This window comes from Ptychodera flava (genome assembly GCF_041260155.1).
Source record: "Ptychodera flava strain L36383 chromosome 23 unlocalized genomic scaffold, AS_Pfla_20210202 Scaffold_23__1_contigs__length_28996876_pilon, whole genome shotgun sequence".
Taxonomy (NCBI): domain Eukaryota; kingdom Metazoa; phylum Hemichordata; class Enteropneusta; family Ptychoderidae; genus Ptychodera; species Ptychodera flava.
Genome location: NW_027248277.1, coordinates 9,031,134 through 9,048,501, shown reverse-complemented (window position 1 = coordinate 9,048,501; position 17,368 = coordinate 9,031,134). Strand labels below are relative to the sequence as shown.

Here is a 17,368-nt window from a genome sequence, read left to right as displayed (position 1 = left end):
ACCAATATAATCGACACCCGTGTGAGGCGTGTAATAAGAACAATCAGATATCTGTTATATCATTATATGTAGCAGGTTTCATCAACTTTCGCGCAGTACTCTCAGAGTTAAATCACTAATTACAAAACTTTATTTCATAATATGTAATTGAGCTAATTATTAACTTGACAAGCTCAATGCTTCTCAGTACAATTGGATATTTATCAGATCAACATCTGTAGCAAGTTTCATCAAATTTAACGCTGTAATTTTGGAGTAATATAACTAATTACAAAGTTCATTAAATATGCAAATGAACCCTTAATTAACTTCACACAACTGAATGCTCTACACAACAATTAGATATCTGTTGGATCAGCATCTGTAGCAGATTTCATCACATTTGGTGCAGTTATTTTGGCGTCATATCACTAATTACAAAACTTCATAAAATATGCAAATGACCTATTTGTTAACTTGACACTGCCAAATGCTTCTCAGTACAATTAGATATTTATCAAAACAATATCTGTACCCAATTTCACTGACTTGGGTGCCGTAATTTCAGAGTTATATACCTAATTACAAAGTTCATTAAATATGCAAATGAACCCTTAATTAATTTCACACTACTAAATGCTTTACACTACAGTTAGATATCAGTCGGATCAGTATCTGCAGCAGATTTCATCACATTTGGTGAAGTTATATCGGAGCTATATGACTAATTATAAACCTTCATAAAATATGCAAATGAGCTATTTATTAACTTGACACTGCCTAATGCTTCTAAGTATAATTACATATATATCAGATCAATATTTGTTGCAAGTATCATCAAGTTTGGTGCAGGAATTTAAGAGTTATCTCACTAATAACAAAAGTTCATTAAATATGCAAATGAGAAGATAATTGACATGACACTCACAGTATCATCATAATGTTCTTAGATTGTCATCTGTGAAAAGTTTCATGAAATTTTGTGCAGTATTTCTGGATATATGTCTACACTGTCATTACCGTCTCCATAGGGAAACCATTATAAGGAAAAAAACGAAATTGCATAACTTCATTAAAATGCAAGCCACACTAACCAAAATCTATTCAGTTCTTGCAAGTAGCATATGGTACCTGTGTACCAAATCTGACTTGAATCCGTTCAGGCGTTTTTGAGTTATCGTGTAAACAGACAGACAGACAGACACACAGACACACACACTAACACACACACACACACACTAACACACACACACACACACGGACAGACAGACAGACATCGCTATGACATTAGCCCACGTGTTTACACACGTGAGCTAAAAAATGGATGCGCTATAGACAGCTTAGTTAAGTATGATTTGTACACTTTCATTAAATGCCCAAGTACTGAGGAGCAGAAAGGAAACTCATTCTAATGAAATACCAAACTTTTATTAATAATTTCATCATTTTATTGATATCATATTTATTAGACAAACTTGAGGGTTTAATGGCCGTAATGAATACTTAATATATATAAATTTACAATCAAAACAGGTATGCTTCAGGTTGTTGTAGCAAAGAGGCCGGTACCATCCTTGAGAGCTGAAGGTAGCCAGGCTGTCGCAGAGCAAACTGGAATAGTTTTCCTACATGCTGTTAGCAACTTTGGAAAACGCCCAGGCATACCATTTGGGGACACATACATAACACGTGAGTAGCTGTGTAGCTAGCTCCAGTTTCACTGTCTGACTCACAAACCCAGACAAAACCACAAGCTACTGAAGTGAAGCTATTGTGGCCCCTGATGCATTTCTTTTGCACAGTACAACCATTGGCAGAAAAAGAGTGGGAATGGACCAGATGCTGTGAGTCTGTAAGGGTAAACAATAGCAGCGTCTTTGTAGTTCTCCCCTTCACAAATTTCTACTAATTGTCAAAGTCAAATAATAAAATGCAAGAATAAAAGCATACGATGAAGGAGAAAGCGACGGTGTGCGTGGGCTTTTTGATTTGCAGTGCTTTGAACACCATTTGACAGCAATTAGCATTGTTACTCATATAGTAAGTTGCCCTATGGAAGTGCCCACCCCAGGGAAATACCATAGTAACATTTAACTCATGTGATCTTTGTCAATATTTGAATGAAATACACATCAAAAACCCCGCATGATAATTTCAAATTATTCTTTGTATCTCTCAGCCATTGGTTACTGAGTTGTCCAGGAAATCTCATACGTATTTCAAAAGGTACTATACAGCTGTTGCTACAGTAAAAATACCTCTCATGGAAAAAACCAGCCTACCATTAACCGTAATAAGCTAATTATTGGTGGGATGTATTGGGATATTGTACAATTGTTCTCTGTCAAATTAATGTATTGATGTCGTCAAACAATATCTATATATGTGAGTATGTGTGAGTATATATATATATATATATATATATATATATATATATATATATATATATATATATATATATACACACGGTATATATATACACACCGGATATATATATACTGGATATATATATATATATATATATATATATATATATATATATATATATATATATATATATACACAAAACTAGGTAAGTCTGTGTATTTATGTACGCTTGATTATTGATATTAATGTACTTGATTAGAGTAGAGTGGTTCATCGTCATAAACCACGCGCTTCCTTATGGCAGTAGCTTAGCGCTACCCGTTAAGATTTTTGTGTAGGTCAGCGGAGCAGAAATTATGCTCTGGCTTGCGAGAATGGGGTGGTGACAAGTGGATGTTTGTGTAAGAAATTGGATTGTGGAGTTTCACCGAGATGTTAATTCACTATACATGTTGGTCTATGAGGAAACTATGAATAATTCTTTTTCCAACACAAAACTAGGTAAATCTGTGTATTTACGTACTCTTGATTAGTGATTTTAGTGTACTTGATTAGACTATGGCAAATATAAGTTCATGTGTGTGCAAAAATGTTGATTTTCTATACATTGTGGTGTGCGAGGAAACTTTAAATATTTTCTTTACAATACAGAACTAGCTATTAGAATCTTTGCTTTAAAAAAGTTTAACAATTGATATAAATGTACGTGACGAGAATATTATATTTGAAAAAGCAGGTCTGAAAAACGAATTTGATATTGGAATTTCACCCAGTGATTATTTGTAAAGTTCAAAAAGGATTCTTTGAAAGTTCAAAGGTCAATGAGAAATTACAAGTCAATTAAGATATTATAGATACGATTGTGACATCTGGGGGAGGTTTGCTGTTTTTTGTGCATGAAAATTGGATTGGGTAATTCTTTTTCTCGCAAACACTCTTGAAGGGCCTATGTTTTCAGCCCAGGGCCATAGGGTGCAAAGGGTTAATGAATCGAATCTGATGATTTTTTATTTTGGGGGGTCACATTTTACAATTGATGAATTTTGGGGCGGGGCAAATTTTAGAAATTTGATTTGGAGGGGTCGCTTTTTACATTTCATTTGTCGCTTATATTCCACCACCCCCCCCCCCCGTAAAAAAACAAATGCTCCCTTACATACGAATTGTGTGTGCACAACGTAATGCTTTAATCTGCGAAAGCTGTTCACATGTGCAATTATTGCAGACAGACGTGTCTACAAATCACGCCTGGCGACACTCCTATACTATCTGGCACAGATAGAACATGTGGCAGGCAAGTTACCGCAATGTATTGCTAAGTTGTATCCTTTTTTGCATTGTCTTCACCACCGTGTATGTTCGTAGAAATTTGCTACAAGGAAACGAGGTAAGTGACTCCAACATGCAAATTGTAGTTAGCCAAGACTGCAGCACATATCGTGAATCGAGTTATTTTTTACCATTGTAGCCTGAAGTCTGATCAGAGATCAATTCTTGATAGAAATTCTACTGCCACTTCTTCTAGGGCAGCTCAGGTAACCGTGAAAGAGGAACAAGTCATACAGGAGGACAACGAACAAGGTTTTAACAATTCTTGTAAATTTTGATGATATGATTTCGTTCTCGCTGCTGCATTGCTTTGTCAAACAAATGCCTCAGAAAAAAATTTTCATATGATAAGTTACATGGAAAAAATAGACGATTGTATATCATTTCGGAAACAAACTCAGAACTCAATACACCAATTCTTGCTTAGTCCTCTGGGCTTTGTTTGTTGCCAGTTGGCTATCTCGTAATTCCTGAATAACATTATGATAAAATAAAATAATCGCAATCATACCAATCCATAATCGAATGACACTAGGTCAAAATTCGTAAGACACTAGTTATAAACATAGACACAAAACATCACAGAACAGACAATAAAGCACCGGTACACACAACAACGTCAAATTCATGAAAGAAAGATATATGGACCTCTGGGCAAAAGGCCAAGAAGTGATGTCAGTTTCGAAAATAGTAAGCGCATCCTGCCCCACATGTGGCACCCGCCATATATCAATCTGTAAGTCAAATAGGTAGTGGTCACCAACTAAGGTCCAATGTCACTGATGCCATCAGCGATCATTTGTCGAAGAGAGATGCTGTATTTATCTACCAGCTTGCGATACCTGCCAAAAAAGCGTTTGAATGTAGAGACAAGTCTTTCTCTTGGTGTAACCTTGATTTAACAGTTTGTAAGAGAGATGGCTATGTCTCTCTACAAAATCACCATATGAAATGCATGCTCTTGCATATCGAATAAGCCGGGAAATGTATACCCCATAAGCTGGTGAGAGTGGAATATTACTGATGAGGTGTGGGAAATTGATAATACTAAAGTTGAAATCATCTCGCTTGTCATATAGCCTAGTAGAAAGGTGACCATTAGAGTCAAATTCAAGGAAAATATCCAGATATGAAGCAGAAGAGGCCGTTTCTGTAGTTTCTTTAATCTCCAATTCTGGAGGATAAATCATAGCGATATATTTACTGAATTCAGAGTTATCCATTGAAATAACATCGTCTATGTATCTAAATGTAAAGTTGAAAGTTCTAGCTACAGAGACCTTTTTCTGTTTGATTAAGTTCTGGATAAATTCTGCCTCGTATGAGTACAGAAATAAGTCAGCAAGCAAGGGAGCACAGTTAGTACCCATAGGAATTCCTATACACTGTTGGAAAATGTGTCCTCCAAATTCAACAAATATGTTGTCGATGAGGAAATCAAGCATACTGATAATGTCTTTCTCGGTATAAAAAACTTTAGCATTAGTAATATTTTTAACAAAATATGTAGAATTATACCCTAATACTACATATTTGTAACGGCGTGAACCGTTTTTGTAGAAAAATGCTTGGTTGATGTTTTTCAAGCGTTCTTTCAATTTATCATATGGTATTGTGGTATACAATATGGAAAAATCGAAAGTTTTAATAGATGTTATTTTTGAAACAGATCTTGATTTCAAATTATCCAAGAGTTCCTTCAAATTTTTTAATATCCACATTTGATTTATACCACTTCGAGAAAAGACAACATCACAGTATGCCTTAAGTCCCTGTTTAACGGGTCAAAGAACAGAAGTCAGTATTTTCGATAATCTGGTGTTGAACATTTTGATGACCCTGCAATAAAGCTAGCTTTGTATGGTGTTTTGTGGAGTTTTGGTATTCAGTATAAGCTAGGCAACTTATTGTGGTCATCATCCGTTGAAATATTAAAATTATCCGTGAATGACTTATGGTTTGCCAAAATTTCAGTTTTGTTGAACATTTATTGTTTGTAAGTGGAGTTGGTGGAGGTCTTAGTTAGACCAACGACTATTTTCTTCACAGATTGACCCGCTGTGACAGTGTGTCTAGCTCTACATCTTCCCTTTTAGCCCATTTCCTAGCATATTCCTCAACAGAGTCCATAATGATCTTAAAATTATGATTCCAGTTGATCCTGCGAGATGCTCTGAACTTGAGCCCACAAGATAATATCTTGCGAAGGTGGTGATGTTGAACCAAATTCAGGTCACCGGTGATGACGTGGCCAAACGGAGTATATTTGAAAGGAGATGTAGAGCAGTCACAAGATGCTGGTGTCTGAAGGAATTCATCAATTTTTAAGTGCCGCAATGCTTTATTGTAATTGAATATTTTATTGGAGATTGTCTTGGTGTACTATATAACAGAATAGGTACAGACTGGTTCTTAAAGTATACAGGTACAGTTGATGTACCTCTTTTGTTGTGAAGTATGGCCACGCGTGGTCGCATTCGGTATGTTTGTACGCGTGTATGTGAGCGTTCTTGTTATCCTTTCCATCCCAGAATCAGGCCACAAGAGTTACAGCAATATGCATCAGCTGTTATATAGAGACCCTACCATTTTCACCCAGAGATTGTGAGAAACTTGTATCGAAACACGTGTTAAATGAGAACCGAGATATTGACAACAGTTCTAATCATCGCAATGTTGTATTGATTGGAGATACTTGAAGTTGCCTTTTTCGCTAACTATTTGCTTAAAATTATCGTAGCTTTCTTTCTCCCGTGTGAATTTAAAGACCCCGAGCGATAATATCACTCTGACTTGTTATCAAACAGATATGAGCTAAAATTGTAGGGTAGAAATCAATGGTTCGGATGATAGTGATGATTCACGGACAACACGTGAAAAGTCTTTATAAATTTGTTAATATCATCAATTAAGGAAAAGTACAACGGAGAGCATGAACTCAGCATCGTATCTTGATCTATTTATTGAAATTAGACACAATGCAATACACACCAAGTTGTATGATAAAAGGGATGATTTTAATTTTGAAATCATTAACTTTCCCTACTTGACCAGTAATATTCCGTCGAGTCCAGCTTATGGGTGTACATTTCACAACTACTGAGATACTGTAGAGCTTGTGATTCATATGGAGATTTTCAAGAGAGACACAGCTTATTAGTCTTAAAGCTGGTGAGACAAGGATTTTCACAAAGTAGGTTGGTTAGATCTTTTAAGAAGTTCTATGGTAGATATGGAGATCTTATATCTAAATATGGCAAATCTGTCACTCAGATGATGAAAGACAGTATTCCCGACTTTGACTCAGAACAGTAATTTAGCAGATAGCTGAATTACCGTACAATAACTTTGTCACACTAGTTCAATCTTGACGGGTGTAGCATGCTAGCAGGGTACGCTTACCCATTCCGGACACCTGGTACCACCACTTATATAGTGGTTCAAGATTGTACTACCGATTTTGTCAGTGATCTTATGTTTCTTTGTGTGTTTGTTTTTACTGTTTATTGGACCTGGTAATTTATTTGCCTTGAATGATAATGATTGCTGGAATCGATTTGATGTCATATTACACCTATGACCAACACACTTTTTTCAAAGCATTATTTTCTCACCAAAGAGACATTTAACCCCCTCACACAGTATATTTTCAAAAACCCGAGAAACTAATGTTTAGTATGGTAGGAGTAGTTTAGTCGAAGGATGTAGGAGTAACACCTAAATTTTGTATTAACAATACAAATCAATGTTAGTCGAAGACAACGTGGAACGCGTCTCGGGACAGATATTCGGACTCTTATACTTTTTCAATTCTTTTCTGATCTACCACTTGTGGGGGTTCATTTTAAAGCTCTTGGTGTAAGAAAACATTTCACTGGCTTAGTTTTTTTCGAAATTCGAAAATTTTACTTTTCTCCACAATGATGGCGACCATTTTGAATTTTAAATATCGGTAAATCTTGGGTTATTTGTTCCACTAGTACCAAAATTTGCAAGGTCAACCCCGATGTTTATTTTTGATTTTGAAAGAATACGGTTGAAAGTTTGAGCAAAAGTTTAAGTCTTTCACTTTCGAGGCGCATACTACCTTAATATTAATGTGTAACTTGAAAAAGGTCAAACCTGTCAAAACGTGTCCAACTGACAAAATGTGATTTCACAAAGTCAAGATGCTTATTAAAGCCATTTTATTTGGTGGTCGCACAATGCTGCTTCATTTCCAACATTAGTATTTAACTTTCATTATTCCTCCTTAGAATCATTAACTTGGCAACATCATTATTGTATATTTATTTATTTGTTTATTTGCTTGTTTGTTTATTTATTTGGATGAACAACATGAATAAATTGCCAATTATAGGCGCCGAAGAACATTACCGCGGTTTTGATAAAAATGTTAAAATTTTGATCTCTTACGGAGCAAACATTGCAACGAATTTGGTATCAGATTTATTTCTTTAACATTATTTGAGTGCAATGGGGGAAACAAATTTCATAGACTACTTGTATGTAAATAAAGACAAATGGATATGGATTACTCTGGATGTTTGCTAATTTGCATATCAGATTGTAAATATACGGGATTTATTTTTTCGCGTGCAACATGGAATGCGGCAATACATATGTGAAAAATACAATTAAGACACAAACACACAAGGGGCGAAAAATGAAAATAACAGTGAACACATGCACAAATCATGTCTCGTTCCCAATTGAAATTAGACCATGTCAACTATACTCCAAACTATCTAAATGTTCTTAATACCCCACAATAAGTTGTCATGGAGAGCCAACTTTTCTTTGTGAAAAAATGGCTGCTTGCATGCGATCGGTACATTTTACTGCAAAACCAGATGTTGTGCCCTGGGCCCTTGTAATCCCACAAAATGAGTCACCCACTTCAATATAAGCTCTTGCTATACTTCCAGTGTGTTAAACAACATACCATCTGTGTACCAGATTACATCGTTTGTAAATTGAATTTCTAAAAAATGACTAATGATTTGGAAGTGATAATGTATATTGTAAGGCAATCCCAATGTAAAATTTGTGCGATATATTTTACATGTATTTTGACAGCTGTGTCTTCAAGCTGTAGGCTATGCCACCATTGCAATAAGTAGAATAATGTTTAGGAAAATTCTAGTTAAACTCTTGGTTACAGTACCAATATATTACAAAACCAAACCTTTCATTCTGTGTTAGGTCCTCTCATTAGGATAAAGATTCGTGAAGCTATCGTTGTCCTGTTGACTGAGCGATGAAAAATATGTAGTTGGTATTATTTTATTCAATCGCTCTTGCCTTCAATAAACCTATCAGTTCCCCCTTGCATCTGTTTCATGTCTGAACATAACCAGTTTCTCATTTGTTCTTGAATGAACCGAGTACTAGGTCAGGGATGGCTGGGGTGCCAACTTTACGAACTGGAGTGTCAATCTCTGGATCCCATTCGATGAAAACCCTGCTTTGCCTACCTCCGCTCAACCCGGTTCACTGTTAAACGTTGTATCTGTTGCTTTGCTTAGTGTTAGGCATCGAATGCCACCAGGTTGGCAGAGAACCTCGGTGTCATGTAGGTCTTTGAAATTAAAATAAAATCCAATTATGTTTTCCAATGATTTGTATTGAACGCAGCCAGGCCTGTAGCGGGCCAATCACAAAAAGCAGCACATATCATTACTTGCGGTATTTCTTTGCCAAATTAATATTTTTCGTCTTCCACTTGCAAATCTGCTAGAAATGTACAAAATACTTACAAATGTATTTGACCGCATGCAACAAACAAAACGCATAAAGTTGACAATGGTTACGAGTGTACAAAGGTTGTTCGATGGATAATGTAAATTAATGTAAATTATTTAAACTCCTTTTTTATATAAGTCCTAACTATCACAAAATGCTTGGTTAGGCTGTCTTCAGTATATTAATGGACTCCATCCTGAACACAGGTCTTCAAAATCTTGTCATTTGTGTTCACAGTCATTTATTTGGCGGAAATGATCTACCAAATATCTCCAACCAGTCTGCTTAATTATTCTGTAGAGTACAAGTTATACCTTTAGTGTGTCTGTTTTTGTCTCGTATTTCATTGGAATCTCTTCTGAACTGCGTTACAATTTTTAACATATTAAGCTTATGTGCCCCGCCGAATGATACCTCAGTATTGCAAAACAGAAGACAGAATACACAAGGAACACTTAAAAGCGACAGTCATGATATGTACGACAGCTGTACTAGAGTGTTATCGTTGACGCTTTCTCTCTCTCTCTCTCTCTCTCTCTCTCTCTCTCTCTCTCTCTCTCTCTATATATATATATATATATATATTCATCTACACTAAATATACTTCATCTACAGCTTAATTATGTGAAGAATATCAAAACTGGTGACGAGCACCAACACTCTACACAGGAGCGTCATGGACCAGACGCAAAGAGCAATGTTAAGTCTATAGCTGTCCAGGAACAGAGGGAAAATGCTCTGATGAAGCAGAAACATTCAACTGCGACAAATAAAGCCAAGAACTACTCCAATCGGTATCTGTTTCCCTTAAGACAAAACTCACGAGGGGGGTCCAATTCCCAAGTCTGGATATTCAAAAAGGCCGTCATTATGTCAATTTTGACAAATCGGACTTTAGTCATGACTCCGTTTTTCCTAAGTGGTGGTCATGCGCCATTCCATACTCTACAGAACGTCTAAGGCCGTTTAATGTTACATTCGACGCTGATATGTTGTCTCAGGTGGTGCCAGTAGCTACGATTGAAGCATTTAAAAGGGTTTGCAATCAAAACAATATTAAAGTCATTCTTTGGCCCATGGAAGCGACGAAGTATGAAATCGTTAAAAAATTGATCTATACTGATATAATAGACGTCGATCTTCCAAGCAAAGACAAAGTTACAATTTTGGAACACACGCAAATAGATCAGATGGTGTCAATAACCGAAAACGAAAGCTGTGTCGCACTTTCCATAGATGGTTTAGAGCAGGCCATTAAATTCGTGGACAGTAAACAATTAGGTCAACTACAGCATCTCGCCGATAAACATCTGACGCCATCACCGAACATCGTCCATATTGCCAACGATCTCACAAAGAAGATTTGCCCGGGAAGACGGTATCTAGCATACCATTGGAGAAACAAAACGGCGGAAATGGCGTATGTATTATTATATTTTTAGACATTATAATTTGAAATGTCGTAGTAATCATTCTGAATTATGGTCACTTTTAAAGTACAATGCAATCGCCATGCCAACGGAATATTTTCTTTTATGAATTCTTTTATTTTTTGCATGGAAATTCATCTGTGTTGGTAGCAAAATTACTGTTAATTGAACTTTTGATCTCAACACGCTAGATTTTTAGTCACTGAAATTTTCGGTTGCAGCACTACAACCTTCGTCAGCAGAACAACCCGATCTCAATGTCGTGACCTTAACTTTCGGACACGTGACATCAAAATCAGGTCATAGACTTTTGGTAATTTATGCCTTCCACTGTCTCTATACAAGGGACAAAGTCGACCTTTTTCATGAATTTTGTTTAATACGAGATACTACTTATATTGTTTGACATGTTGAAAGATAATGAATGGGTAACTGTACATATATTCGAACCCTGTTTTAGACAAATGAAACCATCCCGAAATTCAATTAATGGTAATGACCATTAATTCATTTTCGCGATGGTTTTGTGTCTCATGTGTAGAACCGGGATCGAATATATGCATGGTCACCCATTCATTCAGTGTCTTTCAACATGTCAAACAATATAAGTAGTGTCTCGTATCAATCAAAATTCATGAAAAATGGCCGACTTTGTCCTTTTAAGGGAGGCCCTGAAACGGACATTCAACTCCTACGGCATAATGGTATGTTTCAAACCTACTCAAACACTACGCCAGTTACTGGTTGCACCCAAGGACAAAACTGCCAAGAAAGACATCACTGGTCCTGTTTACATGATTCCGTGTCACGGTCAGACCGATAAGGGGCCCTGCACACAATTTTACATCGGTGAAATGGAGATACCCCCTAAAAGATTTCTTGAACACTACATCCAAGGTTTCTAACATATCCACAGTGAATCACCAGACCTTTTTGTGGACTTGGAAAATGTAAAAATATTTAATAGGGATCCCCTATACTTTGAAAGGGGTGTCAAGGAGGCGTTATATATCCGTGTTAACCAGCTATCCCTTAATAGAGACAGTGGAAGGTATACATTACCAAAGGTCTATGACCCGATTTTGATGTCACGTGTCCGAAAGGTCACGACATTGAGATCTGGTTATTCTGCTGACGAAAGTTGTGGTACTGCAACCGAAAAATTTCAGAGACTAAAAATCTAGCGTGTTAAGATCAAAAGTTCAAGTGGCTGTACTTCTTTTAATTGTTCCCTAAAATGCAAGCATATTATAATCGGAATCATGATTTAGATCAACAGGCAAAGAACTCCTATTTTTGAACAAGGACACTTACTCTGAACTGGGTCGCTTTCGGAACAGTATAATACATATTCTGGTATATTATGTTATGTTAATGACGAAACCATATAGAGACCATTTTGCACTGTATCTATGCATGTAGTTGGACTCAGTAAGTCTCACTATATCTACAAAATGTTTTTTGGTATTGTGATGAAACCAAGCTTGTATTTTTTTCTTTTAATAAAGAGACATAGTCGCACAAGGAAAAATCGTTAAATATCGAACTCTCTTATGCCATGTATTTGCTGAAAAGTATCTGCAATTATCGTCCCGAGTACGAATATATATGGACAAATGAACTTGAGGCACACTGTGGTACATGGATTAGATTCAACTGACAATTGCTGACAACTGAGTGACATATTGTTTACTTTTGAAGCAAGCACTAGAAACTTTCGCAGGTAATACTTTTTTAAATGAAAATGTTGTTTACATTTCTGGGATACTCAATTTTGTTCTTGATATGATTCACAGATGTTTCTTTGGCCATGAACGCCATGAGAACGAATGTGCATGGCGTCGAAAAGAGATTAGGAAGTTTGCAGAAATATCAGCTGAAGCTGTAACTGATCTGATGAAATCTGAGCAGATAGAGTGCATCTATTTGGCCTGTCCGCTGTGGGCATTGGTAAGTCGCATAAGTTACAATATCAGCGAATGCTCTGGGCTGTATTTATATGTCTTCATTTCGTCTTAAGGTAGAATGCACCAAAGTGACAGATATTTTGACTCGTATTTTACGTTAGTCTTCTGACTTGTGTGGGCACGTTTTGAACTTGTTGTCCCTAAGTACTGGACCTTGTTTCCAAAGTGGTTATTTAAACACATTGAGACATGATGGCTTTAAAGGTATACTGTCACCTGTTCCAATTTTGCCACAGTTACCATGGAAAGAGAAAATCTAACCAATCACAGATTTTAAGCGGGTGGCCGCTTTTTAAAAATAGCGCCCTCACATGGGCATTTCGAATACCAAGGAACGCCCCTTTGACCATATATGGGCATATTTAGATTACAGGTGACTGTATACCTTTGATTAGTGCTTTCCTTATCCAATTTCAACAAGACATTTCATTGTCATTTAATATTCATTTTGGTTTGATGTTAGCATTTACTTGAAAGGTCATGGCTTATCACCCGGGTAACTGCTCCAGAAGGACACATACGTATATTCAAATTACATTAAGTGGTTTTCCTTATTTGTATGTCTTACTTTTTACTTCTCGGAGTCAGTGAATTTAGCCTTCTCATGTTTTTCTTTGTGATCTTTCTAGGAAATGGTGGATATTTTGTCCAAGCGGATACCGAGAGCAAGCATCTTTACATCGGGCGATATTCTTGGTTCAAAGAAATACAAAACACTTCTCGACGATTACTACAAATTGTCCCTCGTAGAACAGGAAATTTGCTTAAGTGAGTTCTGAATTCGAACTGTTAAGTTTCTTCTTTCTACTAAAGCCATTTTTAATCTTCATTTAGCAAAGAATGTAAACATAATATAACATAAACATATCACGTATGTGTTAACGACAACAACGACAAGAACAACAACAACAACAACAACAAAAATAATAATAATTAATAATAATAATAGTAAATATTATCAACATGATCATCATCGTCGTCACTGTCGTCATAGTAACCATCAATGTATAACATGTTGCTGCTGAATGGCTTTATGACAATCCAGCATATCATAGTCATTCTCTGTAAATTATTTACATGATAAGTCTACGCATGATACAGTTGTGTACGGTAACTTGATGTGGTCATCATTGTCGCCTGTAATTTCACTTTTTTGTAGGAGCTGCAGTATTTGTAGCCTCGCATGATTCCAGCTGGTCCAAATTTGTGGTTGCAAACAGAGAAGCAAATGGGAAGACAAATTACAATATCAAGACCCTTGTGAAACTCCCACATGACCTACCTCCCGGCTTAATCAGATAAAAGCTGGCCTTTACAAAGTACTGACCTCCTCGAAGAATACTGAGAAATTGTGAAGAGTTTAATACTTTCTCTTGTCTTGTCTTTTTGGGACACTTTGGTGCTGATTGGTGGCATGAAAATTGTTTCTTGATTAGTGGTACTTATACTGTTCTGAGCAACTTCATCAGACTACCGATGCCAAGTATCCTGCTAAATTCAAGTTTCACCCGAGATATTGTCTGTTGAGTTATTTATAGCCTTCACCTTAGTGCTGTTTTTTGTGGTAAAGTAAAACTCCTTTAACGATTATTTTCTGTTGCCGTGTAGTGCGTTTATGCAACAAATCCATTTCAACCCTAAATGATACAGGCAGGAGGAACGGCTACCTCGACCATAATAGTTTTCGTTCAATACATTATTACATATGTACCACAGTTTACTTGCATCGGAGCGCGCGCGTACTACCGGTATTTGCACTGCAGTGCAATACCGAAAACATTATGCCATACCTTTATGTTAATGAGTATTTACCAATCTTGACCCGGAACTACTTATGTTTGTAAACACAAAAAATGTCGTCTACAAGATTTCGTTTCACTTTGGTTCGATGCTTGTTATAGTAAAATGCATGACATTACCGATTAAAAACTACGACAAAGAAAATTGCATGTACTTATTATAGTGTGATGATGATTTTTATTATCCGGAAGAGCAGTTTGTTTGTCAGCGAAGCAAAAACATTGACAACGGGCGACGTCCGTTTCTAGCTCCATAGATACACGGTGGCCGGCCGCCGTATCACGGCGGCCATTATAGTTATACATCGAAACACACGTAACTGCGGGCGCAGCGGAGCCAGTTAAACAGTTAACATTTTCAGAGACGTTTTTGCCAGTCGTTTTCTCACCGGACATTCCCTGTTTACAATAAAAAGTCACTTTTGCATGCAGTTTATTCTGTGCTTGTGTGTCCTACACGCTATTGATAACAGAGACTGAGTGAGCGCTTGTGTGCCGCGGCGCGGTGAACACTGAAATTTGATCGTTCGACAAGTTACGTTTGCCGTATCTTACTCTTAAATTTCCCATAAAAATCTTCGAACTGTTATTTGTATCGATCATTTAGAAGAATTTCAGGCTCAAAATGTGAAAAAATCAAAAGCGTTCCACGGACTGCCGCCGAATACACCGCAGCACTCGTGCAAATACCGCTAGTACAGCGCGCTTGCACTCACAGGCCATGGGGTTCTGTCATAACATTTAATATTTCACAAAATGTCTTCGATCGATTATAATTAAAATATAGTTCGGTGATCGGTCTAGATTATACAATCTCTCAATAAAAGATCGAAAAAGTTGAAAAGGATTCATCACCATAGAGACTGAAAAAGGAACAAAAGCAATATTATAAAGTAAAAGATAGTTAACACCAGATTGGATTTATAATACTCGTACTTTCTATCGTTTTTATATGGTGCAATGTATTACATAATGTATTTCTAATTTATTCTTCTGTTTGGTTTCTACTTCGATCAAGTGAAAGGACATATGCCTCTCCACCGTCTAAATTTATTGATTTAAAGTTTGCAAATGACAATACAAAAGGCAGTATGCACCACGAAAGTGAAAGACTTGAACTTTTGCTCAAAGTTTCCTCATTGAAACGTTCAATCATTCTCTCGCCACATCAACAATAAAAATCGAGGGTCACCGTGCAAAATTTTGAACTAGCGAAACTACCCAACATTTTGCGATATTTGAAATTCCAAAATGGCCGCCATTGCTGTAATAAGTCTATGAGGAAAAATTAAATGAAAAACAAGATGGTGAAAGTTTTTATTTCTCCAAGAACTTTAAAATAAGCCCCCACAAGTCGTAGACCAGAAAAGAATTGTAGAAATTTGAGAATCTGACTATCTGTCCCAGAGGCGCATTCAACAAATGGTTCTTAATACCATCGAAATTTGTAGTCATGATGAGCCAACTTTCGTCTACGTGTAAAGATGGATGCTTATGATCGGTACATTCAACTGGTAACACCAGATATTGTGCCCTGGGCCCTGTAATCCCACAAAATGATTCACCCACTCTAATGTAAGCTCTTGCTATACTCCCACTGTGTGAAACAAAATACCATCTGCCTCCTGATTACATCATCGGTAAATTAGTTTTTAAAAAATGACGAATGATTGGGAAGTGATACTGTATTGTAAGACAATGCGTAATGTAACATTTGTGCGACAATATTTTACATGTATTTCGACAGTTGTGTCTTCCAGCTGTAGGCTATGCCACCATTGCAATAAGTAGAATAATGTTTAGGAAAATTCCAGTTATAATCTTGATTGCAATGTAAGTATATTACAAAACCACATCTTTCATTCCTGTGTCGGATCCTCTCATTAGAATAAAGATTCGTGAGGCCTGTCCTGTTGACTGAGCATGAAAAACCTGTAGTTGTTATTCACTTTATTCCATCGTTCTTGGCTTTAATAAATCGATCACTTCCCCCTTGTCTCTCTTTCATGTCTGAACACGGCCAGTTGCTCTGTAGTACGACCATGTGTTCTTGAACGAACCGAGCACTAGGTCAGGGTTAGCTTGGGTGCCAACGACACGAACTGGTGTATCATTTTCTAGATCTCATTCGACGAAAACCTAGCTTTTCCTATCTACACTCAACCCGGTTCATAGCTGCAGTACAGTAGCTCGAGGTTTTGCCTGGGTATTTTGGTCCGACCCAAATACCCAGGCAAAACCTCGAGCTACTGTACTGCAGCTACCCGGTTCACTGCTAAACGTTGTATCTGTTGTTTTCTATAATAGTATTGGGCAACGAATGCCACAAGGTTGGCAGAGATCCCCCATTGGCATGTAGGTCTTTGAAATTAAAGAAAATAGAATTGTGTTTTCCGATGATATGAAACAGAAGACTTGATAATGACGAGAAACCCATATAAATGTATGCATTTAAACTCCAAACGCATTTTAACTTCAATTGACTTTCCGAAGTCTGATTGCCAAGTGTCATGATCGAGTAAAATAAAAAGACTCATCAAAACGGTCCCGGTGAACATATGTAACGTTGTCAGAGTGCATTTATTTGGTTTATGATATCCTTTCGATAAAAGTATCCCTTACATGTGGAGTACATATTGTCAAATGTAATGTGGTGGCGTCCTTCATCATGTAAACACAGTCGGAGCTGTTTTACAACTTTGCATTCAAATGAAAAGGTAAAAGAAATGCCCATGTTTATCGTTTACAGCAA

At 36.8% G+C, this 17,368-nt stretch overlaps 1 protein-coding gene across 1 annotated transcript; it reads left to right on the top strand.

The window, feature by feature from the left end:
• The first annotated feature begins 3,609 nt into the window (after positions 1–3,609).
• LOC139124192 (uncharacterized) lies at positions 3,610–16,817 on the top strand. The gene is made up of 5 exons (XM_070690332.1): positions 3,610–3,733; positions 10,036–10,840; positions 12,647–12,800; positions 13,447–13,585; positions 13,977–16,817. The coding sequence occupies exons 2-5, from the start codon at positions 10,410–10,412 to the stop codon at positions 14,117–14,119; spliced, it is 867 nt and encodes a 288-aa protein (XP_070546433.1). The 5' UTR covers positions 3,610–3,733; positions 10,036–10,409; the 3' UTR covers positions 14,120–16,817.
• Positions 16,818–17,368: the final 551 nt, after the last annotated feature.